The sequence below is a fragment of the Megascapheus bottae genome, chromosome 8 (genome assembly GCF_031878675.1).
Source record: "Megascapheus bottae isolate mThoBot1 chromosome 8, mThoBot2.hap1, whole genome shotgun sequence".
Classification (NCBI taxonomy): domain Eukaryota; kingdom Metazoa; phylum Chordata; class Mammalia; order Rodentia; family Geomyidae; genus Megascapheus; species Megascapheus bottae.
Genome location: NC_143516.1, coordinates 58,760,271 through 58,773,722, shown reverse-complemented (window position 1 = coordinate 58,773,722; position 13,452 = coordinate 58,760,271). Strand labels below are relative to the sequence as shown.

Here is a 13,452-nt window from a genome sequence, read left to right as displayed (position 1 = left end):
GTAACAGAGTCTGAAGTTTGATATTGAAATTCCTCCTGTGCTGTTCTTTCTGCTAAGAATTGTTTTTCCTATACAGGATCTTTTATTATCCCATATGAAATTTTGAATTGCTTCTTCTATTTCCTTAAAGAATGACATTGGGATATTGATGGGTATTGCATTCAATTTGTAGATAGCTCTTGGCAAGATTGCCATTTTCACGATGTTGATTCTTCCAATCCAGGAACATGGGACATTTTTCCATTTCCTCAGTTCTGCTTTAATTTTCTTTTTCAGGATTTTAAAGTTTTCATCATAAAGGTCCTTTACATCCTTTAAATTAATTCCTAAGTACTTTATATTCTTTGAGGCTATTGCAAAAGGAGTTTCTTTCTTGATTGCTTCTTTGCTCCTCTCGTTGTTGGCATATAGGAAGGCGGTTGATTTTTAAGGGTTAATTTTATACCTTGCTACCTTGCCAAAGTTTCCAATCAGCTCAAGCAACTTGGGAGTGGAGTCTGTAGGGTTCTTTAAATACAGAATCATGTCATCTGCAAAGAGGGAAACTTTCACTTCCTCTTTCCCTATTTGGATCCTGTTTATGCTTGCTTCTTGCCTTACTGCTCTGGCTAGGAATTCTAATGCTATGTTAAAGAGGAGTGGAGAGAGTGGGCATTCTTATCTCGTTCCTGATTTTAGAGGAAATGGCTTTAGCTTTTCTCCATTAAGTATTATGCTAGCTGTGGGTTTGACATACACAGCCTTTATTATACTGAGGAATGTTCCATGGATTCCTAGTTTCTCCAGAGTTTTTAGCATAAAGGGGTGTTGGATCTTGCCAAATGCCTTTTCTTCATCTATTGAGACAATCATGTGATTTTTGTCCTTGCTCCTGTTGATGTGATGAATTACATTAATTGACTTGCGTATATTGAACCAACTTTATATCCCTGTGTTGAATCCTGTTGGATCATAGTGTATAATTTTTTGATGAGTTGCTGAAGAGGGTTGGCCAGTATTTTGTTGAGCAGTTTTACATCAATATTCATCAAGGAAATGGGTCTACAGTTCTTTTTCTTTGATGAGTCTCTGTCTGGTTTGGGAATGATGATTATGGTGGCTTCATAGAATGAGTTTGGCAAAGAGCCTTCATTTTAAATTTCATTGAAGAGTTTGAGGAGTATTGGTGTGAGCTCTGCTTTGAAGACCTTATAGAATTTAGCTGTGAATCCATCATGCCCTGGTCTTTTCTTGGCTGGGAAGTCTCTTATTGTCATTTCTATTCCAGTGCTTGAAATAGGTCTGTTTAGCTGGATTAGGTCTTCTTGGTTCAGTTTGGGTATGTTAATATTGGCTAGAAATTTATCCATTTCTTCTAGATTCTCAAATTTGTTGGCGTAAAGGTTTGGAAAGTATTCCCTTTTGAAGCTCTGGATCTTGGTAATTTCTTTCATGATATTTCCATTCTCATCTGTGATTTTGTTTATTTGGATGTGCTTCCTTCTTTTTTTGGTAAGATTTTCTAAGGGTCTGTAAATTTTGTTAATTTTTTTCAAGGAACCAACTCCTTGTTTTCTTGATTCTTTCTATAGTGTTTTTGAACTCCAATTCATTTAATTCTGCTTTGTCTTTAATAATTTGCTTCTTTCTACTGATATTGGGGTTGGTTTGTTGCTCTTTTTCCAAGAACTTAAGGTATGCCATTAAATTGTTGGTTTACAATTTTTCCAATTTGTTAATGTATGCACTCTGAGTACTGCCTATGCTGGTATTTTGTGTGCTCCTTTTTGTTAAATTTCATAAACTGTTGAATTTCTGTTCTTATCTCCTCGAATGATTCAACAATGCATTGTTCAATCTCCATGAGTTATAGGGTTTTTGTTGGTGGAGATTGGTGTTCAGTGCCAATTTGATGCCCTTGTGATCTGAGAGAATGCAGGGAATAATTTCAGTGCTTCTGAATCTGCACAAGTTAGCTTTATGCCCTAAAATGTGGTCTATTTTAGAAAATGTTCCATGTGCTGCTGAAAAAAAATGTGTATTCTGGTGTTGCTGGGTAGAATAATCTCTAAATGGAATCTTAACATCAACGCAGTTGAAACAACAAAGAAGGCTTTGAGGGTCGAAAGCAATGATAAAGACTATCGCCAAAGCAATTATACAAGAAATCTCTAACTTAAATGAGTCAAAAGACAGGATCACCCCCTAATTATATTTCAAGAAAAGCCTTTAAGTAAAGCAGTAATTTTAATCTCAGTTGTGTTTAAATTTAAATTCTAGGTTCTCCTCATAAAAGAAATTGGAAATTAAGACATATATTTTGGTATACATTACATACAGCACCAACACCACAGAGTTTCTAATGCCTGGAAATAGTAACTCTGGTACTAGAGAGAGGTAGACAGCTGGGATAAAAGTAGAGTTGGAAATCAATCTGCTTAGCTGAGTGCTGATGGCTCACACTTGTAATCCTTGCTACTCAGCAGGCAGCCATCTGAGGACTGGGGTTCAAAGCCAGCCTGGAGAGAAAAGTCTGTGAGACTGCAAAGATCTGGCAGTGAGACTGTGAGCCAAGCGTTAGACACCAGACTTGACTCAGGGCTAAGCTGGAGTCCAGTACTGGTGTGGCAGGGGAAGGAAACGAGCCCCACTGAAGGAACCGCGTGGTCCCTGCCCGGCCTTGCACACGGCTTCTCTTTGTTCCCACAGAGCATCTGTACAACCACGACAGCATTCCTCCACTTCTTCTTTCTGGCCTCCTTCTGCTGGGTTTTGACCGAGGCCTGGCAGTCGTACATGGCTGTGACTGGAAAAATTAGGACACGACTGATACGGAAACGTTTCCTGTGCCTTGGATGGGGTGAGTACATTCACATGCCTGTGCCCGTCTATCCATCTATGGTCTATCTTTCTATCATGTATCCCTCTGTAATCTACCTGTCTACCTACATATATCCATATAATGAAGATACATAACCATCCATCATCTATTTATCATCTATCCTCATCCTCTAAATCGACCTATGTCCCTACTTACACACACACACACACACACACACACACACACACCACACACGCTGTGTATGTGTAGATATATGAACAAGACGATTGGAGTCATGATTAAGGACTCTCAGGTCATTTGAAACTGTAAGAGGAGCTAGTACTGAGCTCTTGCTAAATTCATGGAATGCTCCATGTCTGGTGCTGTAGTCTCTGAAAATACAAAATGCCTTAAAACCACCAGGACCCCCAGCAAGATGATTCAACTTGGCATGTTCTCACTCCAAGAAAACATTACTCATCCTATTAAAAGAAATCTAAAAATGATAAAACAGTGCATACCACAGGGAGTAAGCCATCTCGAGAATGCATGAAGCCTCGTATAGGCACTGGTTTAAACACCGAATGGCTGTGAGACTTGAGAATCAGTGGATTCTGTGCTTGTCTTCTTGGAAGGCGACCATGCCAAATTGCTTCATGCATACACATCACTCAAAGGCCTATACGTTTCAAGTGCCAATTCCAGTGAGGGTCTTGTTCATGGAAACTTATTTTAGATAAAAGTCAGGCTTGGCTCCAGGCCATGTTAAGAGACCCACACTGGGGTGGGAGAAGGCAATCGTAATATTTGATGTGCATACGTGGGTGTGGAACTGGGGGGAATGCTGGAATTGGGGGAGATGGGGAGACATATGATCAAGATGCACTGCGCTCAAACCTGAGGTGCTGGAATGAAATCCCTAGTGCAACTACTTAGAGATAATTCCTTTAAAAAGTCAAAGTGAACCAGTTGTGGTGCACATAGGCACATGCACACACGCCCGCGCTGCTGCCCAGCCTCTCCTGAGGCCGAGGCCAGGCTCGTGGTTTGAACTTGGCCTGAACAGGAACACAAGTCTCCAGAGACGCCAAAAGCTGGTGGCGGTGTGTGGTTCAGGCGGTGGAGCGCCAGGCATGAGCGGGAGGGAGGGGGCGGGGGGGGCACGGAGGGGGCGGACGCAACCCCGCTTGGGACCCAGGGTCCTCTGCCCACCCATGCTCCTGTGGCCTTGGTGAAGCTGTCCTGGTGCTGCCCTGGAAACTGGGGCCTCGGGAGGGAGGGCGGGCAGCGTTGTGGGAACTCTCCCCCTCCTCCTCTCCCTCCTCCTTCTCCCCCTCCTCCTCCTCCCTCCTTCTCCTCTCCCTCCTCTCCCCCCCCCCCCCAGGCACAGGGTGCTGAGTGTGCAGGCCTGCTGACCCCGCCTTGGTCTCCTGCAGGGTTGCCAGCACTGGTGGTGGCCACCTCTGTCGGCTTCACCAGGACGAAGGGATACGGCACCGACCACTAGTAAGTTCCCCCCAGCCTCGGACGCGCGTGAGACTCCAGCCACCTGCCCGGCCCTGCCTGGTCCAGCATTGTCCAGCCCGTCCAGCGCTGTCCCCATCCTGCCCTGCCCTGTCCCCAGCCCACCCTGCACTCTCCAGTCCTGGCCTGCACTCTCCATCCCGGCCCTGGACCCGCACCCCAAGGGTCCTCCTGGTCTGCAGGGACCCCTCTTTTGTTCTTTTACACCATCACTGCGTGGTAAATGGTAACTTTCTGGAACTAGACAATCTGAATATCTTCACATTTTGCGGTGAGATCCATGCTCAGCGCCTGGTATCAGTGCAGCTACTTACTTTGCCATGATACCTAGTCATGTGGCTGAGTTGGGTCATGGACATTAAGAGTTACAGACCAGACAAGACCAGACCAGGCACTGGTGGTCCACGCTTGTAATCCCTGCCACTCCACAGCCTGAGGCCTGAGTCAGCTTGGGAAAGCATGAGAGACATCAGTGGGCCGGCAAAAAGCCTTCCATAGAGCTGTGGCTCAAATGGTAGATGCTAGCCTTGAACAAACAGGCCCAGCAGGAATCCAAAGCCTTCTAATCAACTCCTATTACCAGCACAGAATATGTACCTAGATGACAGGGATAGGTGACTGGTAGATCGATGCTAGCTGGATGGATAGATGCTGGACTGATAGGTGAAGGTGATATAGATGGATGCAGTCTGATTCCACGCTAGAAGTGTGGATTATGGCAGGAATTAAAAGACAGAAGTAGGTGGGTAGAGGAGCACGCCACACAGCTGTAACCATAAAGTTTATATTCAGTATTGAGTTTGAACCCTATGCACTTGTATTTTATGTCATTTGGTGTCATTCTAAGGAGACAGTTGACAAAATGGGGATGCTGCCATCTCCATAAAGCCCGTGCTTTTGTTGACTTTTCCTATCTGAGGGGACAGCCCAGGTCAGCAGGCTCTCAACTGTGTGTGTGCTGTCTCCAGCTTCGGCTACAGCCAGAGTGCACTCATTTAAAGGCAGCATTCTGACCAGGGTCCTTGGGCTGCAGTAGCCAGCATTGCTGTTTAGGCAGATGGCAAGCTCAGTCAACCACTCCCTGCTTGCCTCTCCTTGACCGAAGAGTTAAAAGGGCCCTTTTTCTTGAATGTGGAGAACTTTCGTGTTTACATCTGTAGTTTACTCACTCGAGTAAACTCAGGGCCTTGAATTTTGAGCCATAGCCAAGCTCTCTCATGCTTCCTGTTCTTGCTTTGTCTTTGTTTCTGTCTCCTTTTATTCTGTTGTATTTTGCTGTGCCTCCCCACCCCTCCTTCAGCGTCAGTCGCCCTTCCCGGTGGCTGAGATGAAGGGTCTAGGTTACCATACCCAGCTCTTAGTGCAGCTCACACTTCTGAATAATATTCTGTAATCATGAATTGAAGAGTGTGTCTTACTGTGACACTGTTGCTTTCTGACTTATCGCTTAAGACAATGTAGATGAAAGGCCAATGTATTTGAAAATTGGATTCTCCTTCTAATGCCTAAAGTATCCAAAGCTTGAAGCAGTTAATTAAAAAATAAGTGAGACTAAAAAGACAATTTATTGGCGTTGTGGAAAGAAGTAAAATTGTAGGTGCTAGGATTTCTACTTTCAAGGAGTGTATAATTAATGCCAAGTACAATGCATCGAATTATGTACTGACTTCATAAAATCCATTAGAATAGAAAAGCCACCTTGGTGAAAAATAGCCTGAAAGGCATACTAAATCTGCTAGTAAACCTCAAAGGGACCAAACTATACAACTTGTTGGGGGAGTGGGGAGGGAGGGAAAAACAGGGAGAAAACGAGGAAAGAGGTGACACTGTTCAAAAAGAAATGTCCTCATTCATTACCTGGCTTATGTAACTGGAACTCCTCTTTATCTTTCCTTTACAACAACAATTGTTTTAAAGAGTGAGAAGCAACCTCAATTTGAAGATTAGCTTACAAAAAATTGCTGTAGAGCTGGGCACCAGAGGCTCACACCCTTAATCCTTGCTACTCAGGAGACTGAGATCCGAGAATGGCGGTTCAAAGCCATCCTGGGCGGAAAAGGCCATGAGAGTCTTATCTCCAAGTAAGTCTATTTTGCGCAGAGAAATGCTCACCCTGTTAACTGTGTGGGTGACAGAGTCAGGTAGTACTGTATCCCCAGCAGGCAGGGCAGCTCACTCTTAGACAAGCCTGAAGTGCCTGTGGCTGCCTCTACTTGGGAAGGCAGCTAGGCAGAGAGAGGTGAGCATAAGGCTCTCAGCTTGAAAAGTAAGCCCCCCTCAAAAGTCACTTTTCTGGACTGCACCAGGCGGGTCCCCCACACAACTGAGCCCCAGTACTGGGACCTGAGCCTCTTCCCTTTCCTATTATTGCAAAAGAATAATCACTCTAGCTGGATGCTGGTGGCTCACACCTGTCATCCTAACTTCTCAGAGGTTGAAATCTGAGGATTGCAGTTAAAAGCCAGCCAGGGCATCGAAGTCCATGAGACTTTCATCTTCAACTAACCACCAGAAAACCAGAAGTGACACTGTAGCTCAAGTGGTAGAGCCTCAGTCTTAAATGAAAAAGTTCAAAGATAGTTACTAGGCTCTGTGTTCAAGCCCCATTACTCACATTCACACACACACACACACACACACACACACACACACACACACACACACACACATGAAAAAGCAAACAAATGTAGATGATCCATACACTGAAATGACATATTTTTAAACCAGTTTCTCCCAGTATCTCAATAGCCTCAAGAAAAAGCAGGCATATGTAAACCTCTTGTTTTAAAGTATCTTTGATAAAATCCATATGAAACAACACAGAATTTCAGTGACAAAATCACCTTTATAGGAGAGAAACACCAAGATTTCACTATAAAAGTGTAAGTTGTCATTTTCACTGCTATATGATAAAAGTTCTTCAGTGACAGGGTCATGATGTTTCTGGCTCATGTAATGCTTGGTTGCTGTTAATATTAACATTGTGTGTGTGCAACACTACTGGGACTTGAACTCACAGCCCTCTACTCTTGCTCAGCTTTTCTGCTGGAGGCTGGCCCTCTATTGCTTGAACCATAGCTTCCCTTCTGGTTTTGCTGGTTAAGCGGCGTCTCTAGGATTTGTTTTGATCCTTAGATGTCTCGAGTAGCTAGGATGACAGGCATGAGTGGTAGTAGGCCCCAGCTTCAGGAAAAGCTTGGTTTCTCATTTTGTCTGCACCCTTCTGGCACTTGGGCTTCTGATTCACATGTGCCCACGTGCCTGGCTGGGTCGAGTGTGCGGTCTGTGCTCTGACTCCTGACCTGGCATGCCAGCAATCTGCTGCCGTCACTAACTCCTGTCAGTTTCTGTCTGATGCGCTTGCAGCTGCTGGCTGTCCCTGGAAGGAGGTCTGCTGTACGCGTTTGTGGGGCCTGCTGCTGCCGTTGTCCTGGTAAGCTCCAGTTTCCTGTGCAACAAGGAACTCTACTCTAGCTCAGGGTGGCAATTATGATCAAGAGTTTGTTGTGTACAGATTTTAAAGTTCAATGAACTATTTACTTAATTGAATAGTTCCATCTTCAACTCTAAAATATCTATATTTTAAATACTGAAAAATAAGCCACTTGAGAGAGTAGTATTTTCTTTTCATTTTTTTGCTAATGATTACATCTAATATAAAATAGCAATGCAATGTTACAACACAATTGTCCAGCTAAACCTCTTGTAATCATATGATAATCACCAAAGGCTCTTGTTCACTCACTGTTTGCACTTCTAAAAAAAAAGTACAGCAAAAATTGCAGATCAAGACTCCTATCTGAAAATGTCTATTCGAGCAACAAATGAACTTTCGAGAGTAGTATTTTCTATGATGAGTTTAGAAGTAAACTCCAATAATTCCTCCATGTATAAAATGTCATCCTTTATCTCGGCCCCACCTTGATTCTGTTCTATGGAGAGGCATGTGGTTATTACAGACGGGTCTTCAGAGCTGCACCCAGCATGCAGTCAGGGGTGACTGTTCCCTGAGTGTGGTTACTGAGGATAAGATGGGTAGCCCTGCCAGGGGAGCAATGGCTGGCCTGCCTCTGCCCTCTGCACCCCACCCCCCCACCCAGTCTCCACAGCGAGCAGGCTGTCCAGATGGGCAGCAAGCACATGTTATATCTTTCTTTGTTCAAGCTGTAAAATAATTCCTTAAATTTAAAAGCATTTATAAGGGCCTACTGATTTGTCCTGCCCCCCCTCCTTCCATTTGCCCCTCCTTCCCTCATCTGGTTCCAGGCTTCTCCCTCAGCCTCCTCCTTCGCTGACTTAAATCATTATAAATCTCTCTGGGCTAGCCAACTTCTGAAGAAATGAGGAAGGAAAAGATTGATCTGAATTAACTGCAAAGATTCCTATCACCTTGTGATTAGATTTCCAGTTGGAAAATTACCTCTGGCTTCTTGAACAATTCGTTCAAAAGCTTGGAAACTAGTAACATTTGTCCTGAAAATTTGATATTGGAGTGTCCTCCCTTAAAGCCTGCCAGGGAACAGAAATGGTCCATCATTCCCAAGGAAAGAGAACACACGAGAGAAAAGAGCAAGTGCATAGCAAAGCTGTTCAATGAAACCCTGTCTGCTCTACTGAATGCTTCCCTAGTCCTTGAAGCCATTTCTCTCACACACTAGGTAGAGAGAGAGAGAGAGAGAGAGAGAGAGAGAGAGAGAGAGAGAGAGAGAGAGAGAGAGAGAGAGAGGGAGAGAGGGAGAGAGGGAGAGAGGGAGAGAGGGAGAGAGGGAGAGAGGGAGAGAGGGAGAGAGGGAGAGAGGGAGAGAGGGAGAGGGAAGGAGAGATCAAATAGTGACTTGTCAGGAAATTATAGGCTGAACAGTGACTCTTCAGGAATTGCAGCGTAAATGGTGACTTGGCAGTGATTACAGCAGAGCCCCATCCTGTTCCACTGAAGAGAATTTGAGGCACAGCACCGCTGCTATCTCTGAGCAGAGTGGAGGACACGGAGCACCTATGTGGGCAGAGCAGATGGTGGCCCCAGAATCTTTCTGCCCCTTGTTCTTGAAGTCTGGCAGGAGCAGTGAGAGAAAGAAGCCACAGCACCTGGGCTGTCTCCCTTCCTACCAGACCCGTTCGCCTGTAACAGGGTTCCTGGCAGGTTCCAGAGCCCTGGGACCCAGCAGCTTCCCATTGACTTCTCTTTCAGGCACTCCTTAAAACTTTTCCAGGAAAAGCAAACTTCACCCCCTGTTTCCATTCAGCTTTGCTATGCAAAAGAACCTTTAAGTGAGAGAATGAGTTCTTAGAATGGAATCCAAGAGAGGTTCAGTGATTTTTATGAACTAGAGCAATCCACTAGGCAATCCACTAAAGGAGGCCAAAAAATTGAACAGGTTTCCTTCCTCTAGAAAAGCCAAGAACACAGTAAACACCACCTGCCTCCTCAGGACCAAACAATCACACCCAGTGAGTAATGAGGCTCTCAGCCCTTCATCAGGAGACCAGGCCAGCCTTCTGTCCTAGCCTGCTACCACCCCACTCCCTCCACGGCTCTAATGTTTCACATATTTTGGTTCCAGTGCAAGGGGTAAAACTAGCCAGTCAGTTGATTCTGTTCACAACAGACCCAGAGAGAATGGCAGAATGGTCCAGTATGGTACTAGTTATATCCCAGGCAATGGAAACCAGGGGCCAGTGGCTCACACCTGTGATCCTAGCTGCTCAGGAGGCTGAGCTCTGAGAGCAAAGTCCAAAGCTCACAGGAAAGTCTGTGAGATCTTATGTCCAATTAACCATCAAACAAACCAAAAGAGAAAAAACAAAACAGGAAGTGGAGCTGTGGCTCAAGTGGTACAGTTCCAGCCTTGAGCAAAAAAATGAAGCAAGAGTGCCCAGGCCATGAGTCCAAGCCCCATAACTGGAAAACACACGCAGACAGGCACACACACAGATATACACACATACATGGATACACCCACATGCACATGCACATGCATGCACATATGCATAAACACATGTGCACACATGCACACATACACATCTGCCCCCCCACACATACATGCACGCAGTCAGGAAGTGGAAAGGAAATCTCCCTGGTGTTAACTGACTTATAGATATTAACTCATTCTTGAACAGTAACAATTGAAGTGCCACACCACTGTCAAATGGTTCTGCGTGCTGGTGTACACCTATAAAGTACACCTGCGCCCTGCTTCCATGATTCTGGGACTCTGACAGGTTTGAAGGGGGTAAAAGCAGGCTCTCAAGATGACATGGTGCAAGGGTTGTGAAACATCAATTCTGTTTCTGTTTGACAGGTCAACATGGTGATTGGCATTTTGGTATTTAATAAACTTGTTTCCAGAGATGGAATCCTAGATAAAAAGCTCAAACACAGAGCCAGGTAAGCTGCTGGTGGTGGGTTTTGAAGGTTCTTTATCAGTGAGCTTCCTAATCAAATCCAGAAGAGCCACCGGTGCCGGCCGCCTCCAGTGCTGTTCTGGGCAGGTGTGGGCTTGCAGACCCCGCCACTCAATCATTGGTAGCACAATCAAAAATTCAGAAATAACAAAACAAGTCCTTCAGGATATCTGCCTGCATTTTGTGTGCATGTGTGATTCTCAGTTAAGAAGACAAACACTGAAGCAAGACTTAAAGGTCTTGTCCTTAAGTTAGTTTTCAAACTGTCCACCTGTGGGTCAGAAGCTAGGACGTCAGGAAAGCACACGTCACTGTGAAGCAGGTCTGACCTGAGACCGATGACTCTAAACACTGGCAGAAGACTACCATAACTCACCACCCAATCCTGCAGTTGATCTCTTTTTTGAAATACGTTATTTATGATCATGCTAGTTGATCACTTATTGGTGAGAATTTCAAGTCCTTTCGGTTTTAAATCTTTATACACGGTAAGATAACCTAGGCCTCTCCTTCCCTAGTAAAAGACTAAACTGAATGACTGTTGATTTAAAAATTGGATATTATTCCTCTGAAACAGTAGAACTGTAATGGTACAGTTCCTGGAGTTCTCTTTCCTCCCCGCGGGACAGTCCTTATCACAATCTAGCTTAGTTTCCCCTGTACCTTCACATGGCTGAGCTGAACCCCGTGGCTCAGCTCGCTGAGTGGTGAGACGTGGAGATTGGTGGCATCCCTGTTGCTAGGCAATGTTGTGGCTAGAAGGGGTTTGCAGTGATGCCGTGTGCACATGCCCTCTCGCTGTTGGCTGTATAGACGTTTGGCATCCAGGACCCAGGGCTGGACACCCAGCACTTCTGTAAGGTAGAGGTTGGAGAGAATCCCCCAGGTGCAGATGCCACATTAATCAAGTGAGAACACGCCACGCATGAAGAGCAGGCCTGGCACTGCTACCAGAGGGATAAGCCAGTGTGGGTAAGGGGTTTGAGTGGACAGGATAGCACTTGATGTCAGCAGAGAGTACTCGATGCTCTACCAAGGGGCTTGGCAGCTGTCTCCCTTGGAGCACCTTGGAGCGAGATGCCTTGCCAGCCTCCCCTCAGTTCCTGATGACTGTGGCACATGCAATGTGGAAGGGTGTGCCAGCCAAGGAGTAGACGTAATGCCTCACTGCCAGCAGCAGCTGTTCTAGGAAAGGAGGCTGAGGTAGGCAGGCCAGCTCCATGTCCCGGATTCTGGCCAGGACTGGCAGCTCACACATGTACTCCCACCATGTGGGGCCCAGTTGGGTCCATGATGTGAGCCAGCCCAGGCAAAAGCTAAGTGAGACCCCATCTCTACCAGCAGGTAGGGTCCTGCCTGTGCAGGAATGTAAGCAGCAGGATTGCAGTACAAGGGCTGGCCCTACCTGGAAAATAGCTGAGGGCTGGAGGGCTGGTTCCAGTGGTAGAGGGACCTGCCTAGTCAGTTCAGAGCTGTAGCTTCAAACCCCAGGACCTCTGGGAAGAAAACCAAAGATCACAATGGGATGAGGGTGAGGAGGGGAGCCTCAGAGGATGATAGCACCAGGTTCCTCAGTTGATTCTCTTGGAGATGCTGCCAGGATTGGGAGCAGATGGGCAGAGCCTGTGGCCCCTGGGAGCTGGTCTAGTTCTCCTCTTGGGGAGAGCATTGACATGCCCATGGCTTGCCCACTGGGCCTTGCACACACAGAGCGGCACGACTACCAGTGCATGTAAGTGGAGTAGTCTAGGCAGGGATGCGGGTTCAGGCACATGGCTCCCCCTCCCAACAGCCCAAGCTCTGTTCTCACGAGATCAGCCGCCAGGCTCCCTCTTCTCAGACACAGTATCTCAACTAAAACTATTCACAAATACTTAATAGTCATTCCACATGTTAATGTATTCTCTCCTGTCTATATATAAGTAGATACAATGTAGATAGTATAGATGATATATAGATATAGAAAGATGATAGAGCCAGAGAAGATACATAAAGACAGACAAAGATATACAGATACAGATACAGATAACGCCATTATAATATTACTTCGAAACCTCAGGGTGAAAGCGAACTCAAGAAATACATCATAGAAAATGATTAGAGTGTTTTGAATTTTGATTCAAGTAATTTCTTTTCAATTTTCCTAATAGGTTTATATTCCAACAAACATCATTTTTCAAGGAATTTTTCCCCTCAAGCAAACACATATCAAGTGTCTCTGTATAGCATGGTTTGCTTCTAAGCTGTAGTAATAACACCAGAATTGTTTGCATATGAATTTACCTCAAAGATCTCCTAGCACTGGCTGGGAGCATAGCCTAGTGGTAAAGTACTTGCCTCGCATGTATGAAGCTCTGGGTTCGAGTCCTCAGTATCATATACACAGAAAAGGCTAAAATGGAAGAGCACTAGCCTTGAGCAAAAAGTGTCCAAAGACAGGGCCCAAGCCCTGAGTTCAAGCCCCCAAGACTGGCAAAAAAAAACCCCAAAACCTAGCACAGTAGAAATCATTTAAATGCTGTTAGGTTAAACACTACAACAAATGTTCAGAAAGAACATTTTGAACTTAATCATGTTAAATGTATTCTCTTGAAGCAGAAGATTCTTGTTTTTCATATTATCAATTAAAATTTCATCAATTTTCATTTGCTAATTTTCATCCCAAAATATGGACAGTTCAATTAAAATTTCATCAATTTTCAACCCAAAATATGGACAGTTCAATT

The 13,452-nt window shown here is 45.1% G+C and overlaps 1 protein-coding gene across 2 annotated transcripts in view; it reads left to right on the top strand.

Moving 5' to 3' along the window:
- Nucleotides 1–13,452, top strand: part of Adgrb3 (adhesion G protein-coupled receptor B3) — a 466,475-nt gene that overhangs the window by 415,022 nt on the left and 38,001 nt on the right. For both annotated transcript variants that reach the window (XM_090338496.1, XM_090338497.1), the window contains exons 20-23: nucleotides 2,689–2,839; nucleotides 4,237–4,306; nucleotides 7,691–7,757; nucleotides 10,624–10,709. In XM_090338496.1, coding sequence (XP_090194622.1) covers nucleotides 2,689–2,839; nucleotides 4,237–4,306; nucleotides 7,691–7,757; nucleotides 10,624–10,709 — 374 coding nt within the window. The remainder of the gene's footprint in view (nucleotides 1–2,688; nucleotides 2,840–4,236; nucleotides 4,307–7,690; nucleotides 7,758–10,623; nucleotides 10,710–13,452) is intronic.